The 19,954-nt window shown below is 46.5% G+C and overlaps 2 protein-coding genes and 1 pseudogene across 2 annotated transcripts in view; 1 reads left to right on the top strand and 2 right to left on the bottom strand.

The window, feature by feature from the left end:
• LOC138983054 (uncharacterized) overlaps window positions 1–19,954 on the top strand; it is a gene marked incomplete at its 5' end in the record, with an annotated part of 181,271 nt that overhangs the window by 106,891 nt on the left and 54,426 nt on the right. Inside the window, 4 exon segments of the mRNA XM_070356456.1 lie at window positions 13,505–13,599; window positions 15,487–15,545; window positions 16,147–16,298; window positions 19,656–19,763. Coding sequence (XP_070212557.1) covers window positions 13,505–13,599; window positions 15,487–15,545; window positions 16,147–16,298; window positions 19,656–19,763 — 414 coding nt within the window.
• LOC138981249 (DNA ligase 1-like) lies at window positions 6,093–10,083 on the bottom strand. Its single transcript, XM_070354088.1, has 2 exons — window positions 8,512–10,083; window positions 6,093–6,981 (listed from the first exon to the last, which is right to left on the bottom strand). The coding sequence occupies exons 1-2, from the start codon at window positions 9,456–9,458 to the stop codon at window positions 6,093–6,095; spliced, it is 1,836 nt and encodes a 611-aa protein (XP_070210189.1). The 5' UTR covers window positions 9,459–10,083.
• On the bottom strand, window positions 12,145–12,261 carry LOC138983429 (5S ribosomal RNA; annotated as a pseudogene).

The raw sequence follows: 19,954 nt of genomic DNA on the forward strand, positions 1-19,954 counted from the left end.
CTGTAGAACGTTGTGAGCGATGGTCCATTCTGTGGAGAGAACCTGATCGCCCCGACTGAGAATGTCGGCCAGGGCGTTCAGTTTCCCCGGAACGAACTGGACTGACATCCGGACCTGATTGGTCTGGCACCAGAGCAGAATCTCCTCCGCCAACAGGGAGAGGGACCGAGAATTGGTGCCCCCCTGGTGGCGAAGGTAAGCTAAGCATGTGGTGTTGTTGTCCCCGTTGAAAATCAGAGGGGCCAAGGACAGGCCGAATGGGAGGGCCCGAAACTCGAACACCGTGCCCTCCCAAACGAACCGGAGCAGATGTCGGTACCCCGGGGCCACCAGGATGTGGAAGTAAGCATCCTGGAGGTCCCAGACATGGCCCAATCGTTTGGCCGGATGGCCAACCGGACCGACGAAGGGGTTTCCATCTTGAACTTGCACCTGTGAAGGTACAAGTTCAAGGTGGAGAGGTCCAACACCGGCCTGAACCGGCCGTCCTTTTGGGGACGGTGAACAGGCGGGAGCAGAACCCCAGAGAAGGCTGAGAAAGGGGGTAGACCGCCTTCTTCTCGACCAACGAGTTCACCTCGTCCTGAAGAGCCTGCCATCTGGCAGGCTCTCGAGGAGGGGGGAACGTCCAAGGTAGAGCGGACAATGGAGGTTGTGACGACAGCGGTAGAGAAAACCCCGACCACACCACCCTCAAGAAAAACTGGTTGGAGACCAGTCTGCCCCACATGCCGCGGGCCCGAAAAAAGGGAACCGACGGACGAAAGAGGGGCAACTTGAGGGGGCGTCAACGTAGGGCCGGGACTCACTGAAAATTCTGCTGGCGGGCAGGCGCAGGCTTGCGACCACCCCCCCTGGTGGTGCTGCTTCCCCTTACCTGTCTGAGCACCCTTCGTCTTGCTTGGGAACGCAACAGGCGCCTAAGAGGAGGAAGAAGGAGGCAGTGAAACTGGCTTCTTCTTCTTCTTCTGAGGCTGGGAGCTGGAGGTGACTGTAGCACTTCTCTTACTCCCCGCCGCCGTCGCCGAAGCAGCGAGGCCAACCATCAGAGAATCAGTGTTCCTCTGGCGTGTGGACTCCACCACAGAACGAACAGTGTCCGGATGAAAGAGGGAAGAAGGCTGAGGAAACGTGTTCCTCAGACTCTTCCTCATATCCGGAGGCACTATAGAAGTAGGCAGAAAATGATCACGGAACAGGGCCAATAAAGTGGACCCGTGTTCCAATGGCCAATTCTGCCGCAGACGTCACGCACGATCGCACGGCATGCAAAGCCCGATCCACTCGAACCGTGTCAAGGACCCGAGTGGAATCGGACTCTGCCCGATCGGGAGGGTCCAACAGTGTGGACAGCGTGCTCATCCATGTCAAGGCCTGTGATTGGGCCTCGACTGTGGAAGAAACGGTGGCCTCAAGATTGTGGAACGAAGCAGAGCTCAGTTCCACCTTCTTGACCGAAGGCACCTCCCCAACGAACACATCACCGTCAGCCCCACCCTAAACACTCGAAGTCTGGAAAGGGAGAGTTCGAGAGTCAAAGGGAAAAGGGAGGGACGAAACAGATTGGACACGAGGGAACAGTGGAGGTGCGCCTCCCGAAGGAAAGCATGGCACTGAACCCGCGTCCTCCCGAGGAACACAGGTCGCGTTTGCACGTGAATCTGTACTCCTCAGGCGATGTGCTGCCGCTTCCACCGTGGCACTTAGACTAGGGTGGAACGCGAATTGCCGGCGGCCGGATCGTTCATAAAACGAGCCGCCGGCAGACGCGGCGTGAGCCTCCCGCGCCCGGGCCGAAGCGGACTCAAAGGACGAGAGGGCGTCTCAGGGAAGGACGTCCTGAAACTGTTCAAACGTCCTTCTAGCTGTGCGAGGACGAGCCTCCTGCCTCTCGTCCTCAGACCCCGGGTCCACGTCCTGTGTGTCAACACTAGACGACAGACGCTTAAGAGAGGCATCCGTGACGTCAAGACGCCGCGTGATGTCTGTCATGTACTGTTGGAAAGTACGAAGCATAGCTTCGGAAGTTCCATCAGAAACCGGCAAGGGTAGAGGTTCAGTGTTAACCTCAGGGCGACCCTGATCCTCCTCCCTATCGTCCTCCGACTCACTCTCCTCTTCACTTCCCGACAACTCCTCAAAAGCAGGAGTGTAGGGAGCTTGAGGGGGAAGAGCCGAAAGCGATGAAGCAGGCTGTGAAGAAACGCCCACAGAAGCAAGAGGCCGCGAAGACCCCTGCCCCAAAGACGAAACGTCTCCAGCAGCCGAAGGGGGAGAAAAACAACAACCCTGCGACTGTTGGGTCAGCCCAGCCAACGAACCCCCGCCATTTATAGACTGAACAGGAACCCATCGGGTCTGATCAGAAAAGAAATGGTCCGGTCCGGTCGGGGGTGCCGATCCGGTCCGGTAGGGTGGTCCGGTCCGGTGCCGTACCATCCGGAGGTCCCGTTCAGCACCGAACCATCGTACCCACAGAAGTGTTCGGGTGGTTAGGTCCGGACGTGGACATACCGTACCATCCGGACCCGTAGGTCCGGTGGTCCGGTATGGTCCGGTTCGGTGCCAGACCATCCAGACCAACAGAGGTGGTCGGGTGGTCCCGCACCGGACCATCCGGACCCGTAGGTCCGGACCCGTAGGTCCGGTACCATCCGGAGGTCCTGTTCGGCACCGAACCATCCGTACGCACAGAAGTGTTCGGGTGGTTCGGTCCGGGCGTGGACGTACCGTACCATCCGGACCCGTAGGTCCGGTTCGGTGCCAGACCATCCGGACCAACAGAGGTGGTCGGGTGGTCCGGACCGGTCCGGTAGGGTGGTCCGGTCCGGTGTTCCGGTCCGGTCCCGTACCATCCGGAGGTCCCGTTCGGTACCGAACCATCCGTACCCACAGAAGTGTTCGGGTGGCTCGGTCCGGACGTGGACACACCGTACCATCCGGACCCGTAAGTCCGGTATGGTCCGGTTCAGTGCCAGACCATCCGGACCAACAGAGGTGGTCGGGTGGTCCGGTCCGGACCGGACCACCGGTCCAGCACCGGACCATCCGGACCCGTAGGTCCGGTCCGGTCCCGCACCATCCGGAGGTCCCGTTCGGCACCGAACCACCCGTACCCACAGAAGTGTTCGGGTGGCTCGGTCCGGACGTGGACATACCGTACCATCCGGACCCGTAGGTCCGGTTCGGTGCCAGACCATCCGGACCAACAGAGGTGGTCGGGTGGTCCGGACCGATCCGGTAGGGTGGTCCGGTGTTCCGGTCCTGTGGTCCGGTCCCATACCATCCGGAGGTCCCGTACGGCACCGAACCATCCGTACCCACTGAAGTGTTCGGTCCGGACGTGGACCTACCGTACCATCCGGACCCGTAGGTCCGGTGGTCCGGTATGGTCCGGTTCGGTGACAGACCATCCGGACCAACAGAGGTGGTCGGGTGGTCCGGTACCGGACCATCCGAACCCGTAGATTCGGTCCGGTCCCGTACCATCCGGAGGTCCCGTTCGGTACCGAACCATCCGTACCCACAGAAGTGTTCGGGTGGCTCGGTCCGGACGTGGACATACCGTACCATCCGGACCCGTAGGTCCGGCATGGTCCGGTTCGGTGCCAGACCACCCGGACCAACAGAGGTGGTCGAGTGGTCCGGTCCCGACCGGACCACTGGTCCGGTACCGTACCCTCCGGACCCGTAGGTCCGGTGTGTTCCGGTTCGGTGCCAGACCACCCAGACCAACAGAGGTGGTCGGGTGGTCCGGTCCCGACCGAACCACTGGTCCCGTACCGTACCATCCGGACCCGTAGGTCCGGGGGGTCCGGCAAGGGCCAGAGGTACTGTCCCGCACCGGACCCTAAGGTCCGGTACGGTCCCGTACCATGGGTCCCGTCCGGACCAAACCCGGAGGTCAAGTCCAGTCGGGACCCGTGGGTCCGGTTCGATCCCGACCCGTAAGCCTGGAACGTTCCGGACCCTTGGTCCGGACCATCCGTCACCCGAACACCAGACGCTAAGGAATGGCGTGGGGTCAAGACGGTCCGGTCGGAGGTGTCGGTCTGAGCAACAGAAACAATGTTCCCGTCGCCCTGACCATTCGACAGAAGTACCACGTTCTGTCGAACACCTCCACGTCCAGTAACTAGTCGGCCGGAGCGTTTCAAGAGGGACAGCCACCAGTCACACGGACGTCAGAGGGAACCGTAGTAGCAGTGGTCGTAGGCACGAAGCCTGAAACCCCTGCCCCCACAGGACCGCCCTGAACGGGGTCAATTCGCATCCCAACCCCAGCGGGGAGGGAATTCAGAGACCCCGTCATCTCCTCCGATCTCCCCCCCCCAGGAGGCCGAAACTACTGTCAAAACAGCAGCAGACGACCCAGCGAGGGAGTTCAGAGGAGGACCCGTGTCCCTCCTGGCTTCCACAGCGGTGGAAACCGAGGAGGGCACAGGAGAGGCACCGGAAAAGGAAGATTTTAATGCCAACTGCACCCGGTGTTCCCAGGTGTTGCGGATCCTTGTCTGTTGCGTACTCGGAGGGTACGAAGACCTCACCTTTTACGTTATAAATCAGAACAAGAATGAATTTTGTTTCTAAAAAAAATTCTATCACACCACTATTGCAGATTCATGTACAAAACACACAAGACGTATTTGTAAATTTATAGATTCAACTTTTATTTACTGGCTTGTTCCGTGGTCGACGGGTTATTCTTCATTTCTGTATCGTTCATATATCCTGGATCTAATTCTAAAAGTCACTCATCTTGAAAACACGCAGTGATGATGTTGACAGTCGGAACGTCGTGTGGTCCAGGCTGGTTATCGTCGAACGGTTACATAAAGTTCATCATTGATGATCAGGAAAACATCGCACGAAGTTAGAGGGTTGATCGTGAAAAAAACTCGTCCCTCAGATCTCGAACTGGAAACTCGTAGTCGTAACTCGAAACACCAACATATCTGTCGAAATAATGACAAGTCTCAGAACTGGGAATTATTCTATCATCATACAAACCGTTTCCCCTGAGACCTGTGTGATAAAAACACATCTTGTTATTCAAATGGAGATCCAACTATATCATTCATTACAGCACTTTATAAACAATTAATTATCCACATTCGTTCCTCATGCTGCTCAACGTTCATACAATGTATTATGTTTGATCTACAGTGATCACATAAAATCTTGGTATTTGATCACACTTGTGATACCGTGACCAATACAGTGCTCATAAAAATTAACTTGGTAACCTTGGGAAAATCAACTTGGATCTAAAAAAACATATTTACCGAGAAAAGATTCCATCACCCTGACGGTTACCGGCTACCGCTGTCGCTCGCTGCCAGATCTTTCTGGTCGCCCCGTGGAAGACAGGGTGTCTCCGCTGTGGAGGGTTTTGCCAACTTCGTTCGCCCTTGGCGATGGTTTTTACTTCTAGGCATAGGCATAGAACGGTGTTGTTGTGGTCCTCTCATGCTTTCGCTCCTTCTCTTCCACTTTCCGTTGCCTTTTCTTTTCGATCGTTATTCTTTTCTCTCTCTGCGCAGACTCCTTAATCGCTAACCGAAACTCATCTTTGCGTTGTTAGCTAACCTAGACCAATGGAAACTCTTGTCTATTCGCGAAAATAGCGATCAAGAATTTCGTACCTAATAATAACCTCATTTATTATCTAACTCCTTATGTTCCCAATACTAATGAACAAAGTAAACTGACGATCACATCGAAAGTAAAAGAATAAGCTTTGAAGGAAACTCCTTCAAGAAATACGACAACTCCTTGACGACAAACAAAATGACGTCAACTGATAGCAAAACTTTGACGTAATTATACTTCGGTTTTCCCGACAATACATAGGCACTTGCTGCATCACCTATAATTAAATAGACCATAGGTGCCTGACGGTGCTCGGTATTTGTATGGACCTGAATAGCTTGCGTACATTTTCGCAACATACGCCCCTCCTCTTGAGCTGAAACATTCATGTTTAAGCTAAACCTAGTTATTCAGTCTACTCAAATAGTCGGCCCCAACGTTATCAACCCCTCGGATGATTTTAACAGTAAAGGAGTACTGTTGTAACTGGAGTGCCCATCTCATGAGACGTCCATTCTCTGTCTTGGTCTTCTGCAGTCATTACAGAATCGAATTGACCCATCCTTCTTTTTCACTAATACAATCGGACTGTTGTATGGTGAAATGCTAGGTTCTATGACACCTAACTTCAGCCTGTCATTGACCTCCTTCTTCACAATTTCTACTTGTGAAAAGGGTAGCTTGTACTGTTTTACATGCACAGGTTCTTGTGATGTCAGTTTGAACTCACACTCTTCAATGACACATTTCCCAGGTATGTCTTTGAGTGCTTTGACCTTCCTGTCACAAAGTGCTTGTATTTCTGCTTGTCTCTGTGGTTCTAGGTTTGGATTGATGTTTACATCTTTGGGACCTTCTTTTGGTTTTAGGGAAAGCATGGGAAATCGGTCTATCCCCAAATCACCCATTTCATCATCATGCACATCATCCACCACCACCGCCACTATTTCTGGAACTTCCACTATAGTCTTGGCTTTGGTTTGCTCAGACTTGTTCTCTTTGGATTCTGACTCGCGTTCTACATACAATTTCAGCAGATTTGCATGTAGCAGCTTGTCACGTCCCTTGATTTTCACCCTGTAGTTGCAACTACCGACTTTCTCTATCACTGGGTACGGACCCTTCCATGTCAGCTGCAATTTATTGTGCTTCTCAGGCAACAAAAGCAACACTTTGTCTCCAACCGCTAGACTTCTTTCTTTTGTCTTTTTGTTGTACGCCTCTGTGTACTTGAGAGCAGCCTTGCTGAGATTGTTCTTGGCAATCTCGCAAGTCTTCTCGATTTTGTTTGTGAGATCAACAATATGACTGACAGTGGAGCGTGTCTCATCTGCTGTGTCCTCATTTGTCCATACTTGACGTAGAACTTGCATGGGACCTCTGACTTCTCTGCCATACAGCAGTTCAAATGGTGAGAATTTCAGACTTTCTTGGGGAACTTCCCTGTACGCGAACAGTAGCGCAGGGAGAAACTTGTCCCAGTCTTTTGGTTGCTCTTGGCAAAGCTTTTTCATCATGTGTTTGAGCGTAGAGTTGAATTTTTCAGTCAACCCGTTTGTCTGAGGATGCCACGGCGTAGTATGGATGCCTTTAATGTTCAGAAGTTTGTTTACCTCTTCCATAACCTCGCTTGTGAACTGGCTACCCCTATCGGTCAGTACCTCCCGAGGAATGCCCACTTTTGTCCACATGACCCACAAAGCTTCACTCACTGTTTCTGTTCTAATGTCTTTGAGTGGTGTAGCCTCTACGTACCGTGTAGCGTAGTCTACCATAGTCAATATGTATTTGTGCCCTCGGTTAGATGCGGGTATGATGGGCCCTACGATATCGACTCCCACTCGTTCAAACGGTGTCCCTATCAGCGGCATGCTTTTCATAGGCACTTTCCTTGTAGCCCCCTTCCGCGAGCTGCGTTGACACGCATCACATGACGCGCAATACCGTTTGACGTCACCACAAATCCCTGGCCAATAAAAATCGCGCCAAATTCTGTCTCTGGTGCGACGCACGCCTTGATGCCCGGCCATAGGCGTGTCGTGTGCTAGTTTTAGAACGTCCGTTCTAAAACATTCTGGGACAACCACCTGTTTGCATGGACTGCCGTTGTCCATGTATATCCTATAAAGGATATCCTTTTTCCACTCGTAATGAGTGCCGTCTTTTGCCCCCTTGGCAACCCGATCGCGGATTTTCGCTAGAGAGGGGTCTGTCTTTTGCTCTCTAGACAAATCCTCTGGCCGAATCTGACCTAGATCGATTTGTTTCGGAACCCAGGGTTTTTTCTCCGCCTTCTGTTTTTCCTGGTTCCGAGTCTGTACAGGCGCACACAATTGTGGCTCTGCCTCCCGTTTCACAATTGGAAAAACAGGTACACTGATCTCGTTTTCATCCATATCTTTTCGGTTATTACCGATCAGAACTTGGTGACACAAAGCCTTTGCCACCAACACGCGTGTGACTCCCGAGAAAAACGGTGTGTCCATTTGTACAACCGCTATCGGCATTTTTCTCTGACGCATATCTGCTAGGGTTATGTTCTGGTGTTCGCCCGTATAACACTTCGGCGGCACTAGTGAAGAGTTCACCACTATACAAGTTGCGCCCGTGTCACGGATACCACTTGCGTCCTTTCCCTCTACCTGTACTCTACAATTTGGATCGTATGCATCGCCCTTACGACATTGGCATGTGACCTCGTCACCTGACGTTCGAACTGCAGCTAGTAATGTTGATGCATAATTACTGCTGGGTCTTGGCCCACCCAATCTTTTGGGACAATCACGCATCATGTGCGGCCCCCCACATCTGAAGCACCCCTTCGTGTTGGGTGGTGGTCTATTCCCTGTTTGCCTGTTTGGATTACCCCCCGACCTCTGTCCAAAGTTATTGCCCTTGTGTGGCTGCCTATTGTCTGACTGTGCGTTACCCCCGGTTGGAGGTGGTCCATTACGCGGTTTATTGTCAAACCTACGCTCGCCCCCCTGTGACTGTCGCGGTGGCATGCGTCCCCCGGCATCACGTGCATCTATGTATGTTTGCACATGTTTCACAACATCATCGATGTTAGTTGGATTTCTTTCCCTAACGAATCTGTTTTGGTCCGGAGTTAGGACATCCAACAGTTTGTCTGTGAGAATTAAATCCTCCAAGTCACCCGACTTCCCTTCCTTTTCGGACAACTCCTTCCATCTATCTAGATAGGTTTTCATGCGTTTTCGGCATTCTTTGATGCTCTCTTCCTTTTCCCACTTAACCTCTTTGAATCTCTTCCTGTAAGATTCAGCAGTCAGCTGAAAACGCTGCAAGATCGCTGTTTTCACCTCATCATAGTTTACTGACTCCTCATCAGACAATTCGATGTACACCTGTCGTGCTTGACCTCGCAATTGCCCTGACAATCGAATTGCCCACTCATCTTCATCCCAATCTGATAGTTTTGCAATGCGTTCAAACTGTTTGAAGTAGGCTTCTATATCATCTTTGTCATCCAAAATTGGCAGATTGATATGTATCTTGCTACTTGACTCTCTGGGCATGCACTGGTTATTTTGGTTTACATTCTGATTTAAACCTAGGTCAACCATTTCCCGCATTTTCCTCAGTTCGAATTCTTGTTGCATTTCTATCTCTTCGCGTCTTTCTCGCGCCCTTCTTTCCTCCCTTCTGGCTTCTTCTTCCATTTCCGCCCTTTTCTGCTCCGCCTCTCTTTCCTCTTCGAGTTTCTTTTCCTCTCGATTTATCTCTTCCAGACGTCGCTTTTCGATATAGTCTGCCAACTCTATACCTGACAGACCCAGGATAATCCCATCCTGCTTGAATGCCAACAGCGGAGAATCCGCCTCCATAACCTGCCGTCTCGGCATTTTCTTAACTTGTCGGTGCAACAACTAGTCTCAGTTATTTTGCCAAAATACACTAAAGACTCAGTTCCTCAATCCTAATTTGTCTACACGTAACCCTGGTATACAAAAGTAAGGAATATAAGAGCACACCTCTAATCACTACCAGATTAGAACACCGACTGACTATAGTAGTTATGTCTTTAACCTAGACCTACTCGACTCCCGAGTTAACTGCTATATCAAACTTCCTTGTGAAGGGTTATAACAACTGATAACTCAATCACCACAACGTGATCTGGCTTCCGAGTGACCTTGACACTAATTCAATAGCACAAAACCTAGTCACTACTGACTCAGGAAACACACCAGCTTCACTAAAATAATCTATCACAACAAGATTATTTTCCTTACCTAGTCTCAGTATAGTGTCACATTGACCCAACTATACTAAACCAATATCGACTTTCGAAATTGGAAATCGGCTAACTGGATTTTACAGTTCTGACTTTCAGAACCTAGACAAAAACAACCATAATGCTTTTATATGTCTATCCATCCAGTTAAGCTTTACTAGGTAAACTCGAGTTTTATAGGTTCAGCAATACCATGCTAATTCTCTACCTATCATCAAAACTCTCATCAGACCCTACTGCACTTCTTACAATAGTTCCGGTAAATCTTCATTCAAAACTCAGCTTCCCTGAGTTGAATTACTTTACTTTAATCCATGACAACTATATTTCTTATGCCACCAAGAAATACAAAGTCATGGACGATTTTAGTCCAAGCGTGCGTTTACATTCAAGTATTGCTTGACTAAAATGGAATAGTGCCTTCGCACAAAAGAATATATGTTGATGTTTCAGTTCGGTTTACAATGTTTCCCTTTTCTTTTGGAATTCGTAAATTGGCTATCTCAAGAAAACCTACCTCGCGTCCAAGATAATTTTCCCAAGGAAACCAATCACAATTCTTTCACTCATACACTTCTACTGGTATCACCTACTGCATTCATAAATACTGACAGTTCGTATGTGAAACAAAAATCTACGTGTTACAATGTACCTATCCAACTGATCTATTCATGCACATGCAGTCGTGCAAAATGTACAAATACAAAAATGAATTACCATAGCCAGACCTCCGAATGAGTTTTGTGACAAACCTGCACAATGGTGTGATACCCAACTAAAAAATTTAGAATTTTGGCTCGTGTCTTTGGAAATAATCCCAAAACCAAGAGTGTCTTGGAACTATCCCTAGGACGAGTACCCCCAAATGTTGCGGATCCTTGTCTGTTGCGTACTCGGAGGGTACGAAGACCTCACCTTTTACGTTATAAATCAGAACAAGAATGAATTTTGTTTCTAAAAAAAATTCTATCACACCACTATTGCAGATTCATGTACAAAACACACAAGACGTATTTGTAAATTTATAGATTCAACTTTTATTTACTGGCTTGTTCCGTGGTCGACGGGTTATTCTTCATTTCTGTATCGTTCATATATCCTGGATCTAATTCTAAAAGTCACTCATCTTGAAAACACGCAGTGATGATGTTGACAGTCGGAACGTCGTGTGGTCCAGGCTGGTTATCGTCGAACGGTTACATAAAGTTCATCATTGATGATCAGGAAAACATCGCACGAAGTTAGAGGGTTGATCGTGAAAAAAACTCGTCCCTCAGATCTCGAACTGGAAACTCGTAGTCATAACTCGAAACACCAACATATCTGTCGAAATAATGACAAGTCTCAGAACTGGGAATTATTCTATCATCATACAAACCGTTTCCCCTGAGACCTGTGTGATAAAAACACATCTTGTTATTCAAATGGAGATCCAACTATATCATTCATTACAGCACTTTATAAACAATTAATTATCCACATTCGTTCCTCATGCTGCTCAACGTTCATACAATGTATTATGTTTGATCTACAGTGATCACATAAAATCTTGGTATTTGATCACACTTGTGATACCGTGACCAATACAGTGCTCATAAAAATTAACTTGGTAACCTTGGGAAAATCAACTTGGATCTAAAAAACATATTTGCCGAGAAAAGATTCCCTCACCCTGACGGTTACCGGCTACCGCTGTCGCTCGCTGCCAGATCTCTGGTCGCCCCGTGAAATACAGGGTGTCTCCGCTGTGGAGGGTTTTGCCAACTTCGTTCGCCCTTGGCGATGGTTTTTGCTTCTAGGCATAGGCATAGAACGGTGTTGTTGTGGTCCTCTCATGCTTTCGCTCCTTCTCTTCCACTTTCCGTTGCCTTTTCTTTTCGATCGTTATTCTTTTCTCTCTCTGCGCAGACTCCTTAATCGCTAACCGAAACTCATCTTTGCGTTGTTAGCTAACCTAGACCAATGGAAACTCTTGTCTATTCGCGAAAATAGCGATCAAGAATTTCGTACCTAATAATAACCTCATTTATTATCTAACTCCTTATGTTCCCAATACTAATGAACAAAGTAAACTGACGATCACATCGAAAGTAAAAGAATAAGCTTTGAAGGAAACTCCTTCAAGAAATACGACAACTCCTTGACGACAAACAAAATGACGTCAACTGATAGCAAAACTTTGACGTAATTATACTTCGGTTTTCCCGACAATACATAGGCACTTGCTGCATCACCTAATTAAATAGACCATAGGTGCCTGACGGTGCTCGGTATTTGTATGGACCTGAATAGCTTGCGTACATTTTCGCAACACCAGGCGGTCACCCATCCAAGTACTAACCGGGCCCGACGTTGCTTAACTTCGGTGGTCGGACGAGAACCGGTGTTTTCAACGTGGTATGGCCGTTGGCTGTCAAAACCTGAGTCTCTCCAGTAGCCCCTAGATCGGATTCACCAACCCCCAAAGAGGGTTGGGAATCGACCTGCCCCCGGATTCGAGCCAGGGGGGAGAAGGAAACCTTCCCCCCAGGCTTGAAACCGGGAGGAGCTGAAGCCTGAGACTGAGGGCCGGACAACGGCGTCGAAGGGGGGGAAGCCTGTTCCACTGAAGGAGAAGGAGAAAGAAGCTTTTTCTTTCCCCTCGACCTTCCCCGAACCTTCGACGGCGCAGCCCCGCCCGAAGTCCCAGGCTCAAGCCCAGCCTGTTTGAGCAAGCTCGCATTGAGCTTGCTCAAACAGGCTTTCTCCGCCCTCCCTCGCCGCAAACGCAAAGCGTTTGGGGAGGGAGAGTCGGAGCGCCGAAAGATCCCCTTCTCCGTGCGTAAAACATGACGCTGGGCGCCCGGAGAAGGGTTGCCCCCGGCAGACTCTGGTTCCGTAGAACCAGAGCCCAAAACAGGACGAGACATCCTACCTCGCCCTGTACGTACCCTTAAAGACCGAGAATTAACAAAATTCAAAGAAAATTTAGGTCAATACTCAAGTGAATGCGGCGAAACGAGAAGCAGACGACCGGTCACCACGAAGTAGGACGGGAGGCACGCCGAGTCCGCCACACAAAAACGGAGGCACAAGTTGAAGGAAACACAACGTAGCCTCAAGCCAGAAGTGGAATAACACACAATAATCCAACAGGTGATAGTCCACACAGAAAAGGAGCCTCTTAGTCCAAAATAATCCGGGAGCGTAGCAGAAACACAGCCGGTCTGACACGCGCGAAAAAAGAAAGAGGACGCGCCACCTACATCCTGTAAGGGGGAAGCACTCGGACAGTGCTTGGGATCCACGGTGGCGCATGGTTATGGGAGATAATTGTACCCACTCAGCGTTTTGTCCAATTTTTTCGGCCTATAATAGATAATGTGCAAGAATAGTACTGTCGAGGTAAGTGTTATATTGACTGTGTGTGTGTGTGTGTGTGTGTGTGTGTGTGTGTGTGTGTGTGTTTGGGAGTGGGGGGGGGGTCTTGAAAACAAACAGTGAGGATGTTGATACAGTACTTTTTAGTGTTGAGCTTTGATTTAATGTTTCTGAATTCAATTTGAGTTGATCAACTGATTATAACCAAATACATGGGAGTTTTACATAGCTAACAGTTCAATATGTTTGATTTTGTAATAGCAACTTCAAAGTGTTCGATTGTGTGTTTTGCAGCAAACAGTTTTGGACTGAGCGTGACAATCGGTGCTGACTTCAAAGACACTGACTATGATCTCAAGTCAAGACGGATCATGGAGATCCAGCAACAGGTTGGTTTAACTCTACATGTGATTTGTATTATTTTGTTCAAATGAAACTTTTCTTTTCATGAAAAAAAATCCAAAAACAGATAGACAGCGCTAATGTTCCAAAATTCAGAATAAAAAAAGAAAGAATGGTAGGTAATTGGAACGTTTATTATTGACAAAATGTTTATGATTGTAATGATTTACTTTGTCAATAATAAACGTTCCAAATACCCACCATTCTTGTTTTTTGATTTTGTTCTTTTTATGGTGAATTTCAGTGGTACCAGTCATGTCATGCCCATTTGGCACAAGGACAAGCTTCCAATAAAGGACACTTTGTGTTGTCCGCTTCACTTTCATTTGATTAAGTAGTCCTTTCATGAATGGTCACCTGCAATACAGGGACTCGATCTTTTTGCTTTTCACAAGGGTGTCCTCTTGTCACAGTTACCCTCTTACTTGAGGTACAGCTATTTGTGTCATGCACTTATGTGATCACATCATTCAGTGAATAGACTGTAAACCAATTTGATCACATGATTCAGTTCGTCGCGATATAACCTTGAATGGTTGAAAACGACGTTAAACACCAAATAAAGAAAGAAACATGATTCAGTCAATAGACTGTAAACCTATTTGTGATCGCATGATTCAGTCAATAGACTGTAAACCTATTTGTGATCGCATGATTCAGTCATTAGACTGTAAACCTATGTGTGATCGCATGATTCAGTCATTAGACTGTGAACCTATATGTGATCACATGATTCAGTCAATAGACTGTGAACCTATATGTGATCGCATCATTCAGTCATTAGACTGTAAACCTATATGTGATCGCATCATTCAGTCATTAGACTGTAAACCTATATGTGATCGCATCATTCAGTCATTTGACTGTAAACCTATATGTGATCGCATGATTCAGTCATTAGACTGTAAACCTATATGTGATCGCATGATTCAGTCATTAGACTGTAAACCTATATGTGATCGCATGATTCAGTCATTAGACTGTAAACCTATATGTGATCGCATGATTCAGTCATTAGACTGTAAACCTATATGTGATCGCATGATTCAGTCATTAGACTGTAAACCTATATGTGATCGCATGATTCAGTCATTAGACTGTAAACCTATATGTGATCGCATGATTCAGTCATTAGACTGTAAACCTATATGTGATCGCATGATTCAGTCATTAGACTGTAAACCTATATGTGATCGCATGATTCAGTCATTATACTGTAAACCTATATGTGATCGCATGATTCAGTCATTAGACTGTAAACCTATATGTGATCGCATGATTCAGTCATTAGACTGTAAACCTATAAGTGATCGCATGATTCAGTCATTAGACTGTAAACCTATATGTGATCGCATGATTCAGTCAATAGACTGTAAACCTATATGTGATCGCATGATTCAGTCAATAGACTGTACACCTATATGTGATCGCATGATTCAGTCATTAGACTGTAAACCTATATGTGATCGCATGATTCAGTCAATAGACTGTAAACCTATATGTGATCGCATGATTCAGTCAATAGACTGTAAACCTATATGTGATCGCATGATTCAGTCAATGGAGACTGTGAACTTATCTGATCGCATGATTCAGTCTGTAGACTTTTAACCTTTGGGATCACATGATTCAGTTTATTCTGTAACATCTACAGCTGCTGTTGCTTCTGTTTGGAAATGTCATGATTTAAAGAGCCATTACTGCTGTCATATTTTGTTTTTGATTTGGTTGTTGGTTTTTTCCTTTGCATTAGCTATGAACTAGTACCTTATGCATGGCAGTGCATTTAAGTAAGTTCTTACATATGTCCTTGTGTGGGTATAGTTGTAGTGTTTGCATTCAATATGAACTGTTGACATTCTTTTTTGTTTCAGCTACGAATGATTTTGGAAAGATTCCCTGAGTTTGTTCGATTAGACATCGACAGAACCACGTAAGCAGAACTGCGTCTTTTTCTTGTTCTGAATAGTAAATGTTATTTCTTTGTTGGTTTGTTGTACATTTCGTCATTTGCATTACACACATGTGAAAATGACACACACACAAAAACAAAACAACAACAAACTATCTGGGCGGGCACCAAAAAAAATGAGAAGATGAGAAAAAAATTGCTTTTGTTCTTCTTCTTCTTCTTCTTGTTGCCGCTACACGTGGAGACCAGTCCAATTTAGAAATGTAGTGGTCATCTGCAGGGACGCCGATTGCTTTTGTTGTGTTTGGTTCCCTTTCAGATAGCATCGGAGGATGTATACATTTTATGACTCAGAGACAGTATCCATGTCCCTGCCCTGTGTCACCGACATGGCACATAAAAGACCTCAGTCATTCTTCCAGAAGTGCAAGTGGCTGATTGCACCCATAAGCACGCACACACCTGGGTATATATCAATATATCATGCCTCTTGTTGCTGCTAGCTTTCCACTTGGAGGATGGGACCCGAAGTTCACAGTGATTAGACAACGAAGTATGATTAATGAACTGAAGTCTTGTTTTGAGGTCATTTAAAGGTTTGTTTTTTTCCTCTTCATTTCAGGCCAGGAAGCATCCATCTGGAAGGAACAGTGACAGTAGACAGGTCCGCAGGCTTTGAGAGTCTCAGAAACATCGTGGGCAAACTGAATGGAGCCCCTGTGGTTTTCGACGGTCTGAAGGCCACCGTCACAAATGCAACCGTTGTGAACTCAGGTAAGCTGTTTGCCATCATACTGTCTTTTTACATTATTTTAGTCAAGTTTTGATTTTTTATTGCTTTAATATGCTAGTTGTACAGTAGAACCCCCCTTTGAAGGACAACAAAATCAGGCCTTAAAAAAGGAGGGAGTTTTAACATGGAGGTAAAAGTATAGAGGTTATGAACTAACAAGCAAAAATGATCATGCTAACCACCACAGATCTGTCCAGGCTCTAACATGTTTTGAGAGCATCCTTACACTTGGAGACATTCTAAAAATGATCATGCTAACCACCACAGATCTGTCCAGGCTCTAACATGTTTTGAGAGCATCCTTACACTTGGAGACATTCTAAAAATGATCATGCTAACCACCACAGATCTGTCCAGGCTCTAACATGTTTTGAGAGCATCCTTACACTTGGAGACATTCTAAAAATGATCATGCTAACCACCACAGATCTGTCCAGGCTCTAACATGTTTTGAGAGCATCCTTACACTTGGAGACATTCTAAAAATGATCATGCTAACCACCACAGATCTGTCCAGGCTCTAACATGTTTTGAGAGCATCCTTACACTTGGAGACATTCTAAAAATGATCATGCTAACCACCACAGATCTGTCCAGGCTCTAACATGTTTTGAGAGCATCCTTACACTTGGAGACATTCTAAAAATGATCACGCTAACCACCACAGATCTGTCCAGGCTCCAACATGTTTTGAGAGCATCCTTACACTTGGAGACATTCTAAAAATGATCATGCTAACCACCACAGATCTGTCCAGGCTCCAACATGTTTTGAGAGCATCCTTACACTTGGAGACATTCTAAAAATGATCATGCTAACCACCACAGATCTGTCCAGGCTCTAACATGTTTTGAGAGCATCCTTACACTTGGAGACATTCTAAAAATGATCATGCTAACCACCACAGATCTGTCCAGGCTCTAACATGTTTTGAGAGCATCCTTACACTTGGAGACATTCTAAAAATGATCACGCTAACCACCACAGATCTGTCCAGGCTCCAACATGTTTTGAGAGCATCCTTACACTTGGAGACATTCTAAAAATGATCATGCTAACCACCACAGATCTGTCCAGGCTCTAACATGTTTTGAGAGCATCCTTACACTTGGAGACATTCTAAAAATGATCACGCTAACCACCACAGATCTGTCCAGGCTCTAACATGTTTTGAGAGCATCCTTACACTTGGAGACATTCTAAAAATGATCATGCTATTACCACCACAGATCTGTCCAGGCTCCAACATGTTTTGAGAGCATCCTTACACTTGGAGACATTCTAAAAATGATCATGCTAACCACCACAGATCTGTCCAGGCTCTAACATATTTTGAGAGCATCCTTACACTTGGAGACATTCTAAAAATGATCATGCTAACCACCACAGATCTGTCCAGGCTCTAACATGTTTTGAGAGCATCCTTACACTTGGAGACATTCTAAAAATGATCATGCTAACCACCACAGATCTGTCCAGGCTCTAACATGTTTTGAGAGCATCCTTACACTTGGAGACATTCTAAAAATGATCATGCTAACCACCACAGATCTGTCCAGGCTCTAACATGTTTTGAGAGCATCCTTATACTTGGAGACATTCTAAAAATGATCATGCTAACCACCACAGATCTGTCCAGGCTCTAACATGTTTTGAGAGCATCCTTACACTTGGAGACATTCTAAAAATGATCATGCTAACCACCACAGATCTGTCCAGGCTCTAACATGTTTTGAGAGCATCCTTACACTTGGAGACATTCTAAAAATGATCACGCTAACCACCACAGATCTGTCCAGGCTCCAACATGTTTTGAGAGCATCCTTACACTTGGAGACATTCTAAAAATGATCATGCTAACCACCACAGATCTGTCCAGGCTCTAACATGTTTTGAGAGCATCCTTACACTTGGAGACATTCTAAAAATGATCACGCTAACCACCACAGATCTGTCCAGGCTCTAACATGTTTTGAGAGCATCCTTACACTTGGAGACATTCTAAAAATGATCATGCTATTACCACCACAGATCTGTCCAGGCTCCAACATGTTTTGAGAGCATCCTTACACTTGGAGACATTCTAAAAATGATCATGCTAACCACCACAGATCTGTCCAGGCTCTAACATATTTTGAGAGCATCCTTACACTTGGAGACATTCTAAAAATGATCATGCTAACCACCACAGATCTGTCCAGGCTCTAACATGTTTTGAGAGCATCCTTACACTTGGAGACATTCTAAAAATGATCATGCTAACCACCACAGATCTGTCCAGGCTCTAACATGTTTTGAGAGCATCCTTACACTTGGAGACATTCTAAAAATGATCATGCTAACCACCACAGATCTGTCCAGGCTCTAACATGTTTTGAGAGCATCCTTACACTTGGAGACATTCTAAAAATGATCATGCTAACCACCACAGATCTGTCCAGGCTCTAACATGTTTTGAGAGCATCCTTACACTTGGAGACATTCTAAAAATGATCATGCTAACCACCACAGATCTGTCCAGGCTCTAACATGTTTTGAGAGCATCCTTACACTTGGAGACATTCTAAAAATGATCATGCTAACCACCACAGATCTGTCCAGGCTCTAACATGTTTTGAGAGCATCCTTACACTTGGAGACATTCTAAAAATGATCATGCTAACCACCACAGATCTGTCCAGGCTCTAACATGTTTTGAGAGCATCCTTACACTTGGAGACATTCTAAAAATGATCATGCTAACCACCACAGATCTGTCCAGGCTCTAACATGTTTTGAGAGCATCCTTACACTTGGAGACATTCTAAAAATGATCATGCTATTACCACCACAGATCTGTCCAGGCTCCAACATGTTTTGAGAGCATCCTTACACTTGGAGACATTCTAAAAATGATCATGCTAACCACCACAGATCTGTCCAGGCTCTAACATATTTTGAGAGCATCCTTACACTTGGAGACATTCTAAAAATGATCATGCTAACCACCACAGATCTGTCCAGGCTCTAACATGTTTTGAGAGCATCCTTACACTTGGACACATTCTAACAATCAACAGCCTGGCTTTTCCTGTACAGAGTGGGAATGTTTTGCTGAATTTATTTCACAGAACAGAAGGGGGTACAAAACTGATTCAGTCAAATGTATTCTCTTGTACAGAACGCAAACATCCTCGCTGTAGATGTTTCATGCTTGTCTAACTGGAAGGATGCTAAGCTCTTTTCCCACATAAAAGCCTGGATGCATCTGTGATGATTTACATAAATGATTTACAAGGAAAAAGATATTTTTAAAACTGTCTGATTTTGTGATTTGCTTGGTTTTATGTTTTGTGCAGGCTACTGTATGTGGAAGCCTTGTGCAGATGGGATGTGCGTCAACAACAGAACGTCGGGTACTTGTGTATGCCCTCGAGGCAGGGGTGGAGAATACTGTGAACGTTATGGTGAGTTTTGTTTGGGTGTGTGTCTGTGCGTGTGGGCGTGTGTGTGTGTGCGTGCGTGCGTGCGTGTGTGCATGCGTGTGTACGTGTGTGTGTGCACATTTCCTTTTGCATGACTAAACAGTTCACATGCTCTAGATACCAAGCATTTTCAGGGTTCACTAAACTTCAAACGAAACTGTTGACGGGACAGA

The sequence above is a fragment of the Littorina saxatilis genome, linkage group LG12, assembly GCF_037325665.1.
Source record: "Littorina saxatilis isolate snail1 linkage group LG12, US_GU_Lsax_2.0, whole genome shotgun sequence".
NCBI classification, from domain to species: Eukaryota; Metazoa; Mollusca; class Gastropoda; order Littorinimorpha; family Littorinidae; genus Littorina; species Littorina saxatilis.

Bases quoted from the DNA above. Each gene is read 5' to 3' on its own strand.
- LOC138981249 (XM_070354088.1), bottom strand. From the start codon at position 9,458: ATGCCGAGACGGCAGGTTATGGAGGCGGATTCTCCGCTGTTGGCATTC. The intron at 6,982-8,511 runs GTCAGACAATAG...GCTGTATGGCAG, and splicing joins CCAACCGGGGGTAACGCACA to AGAAGTCAGAGGTCCCATGC.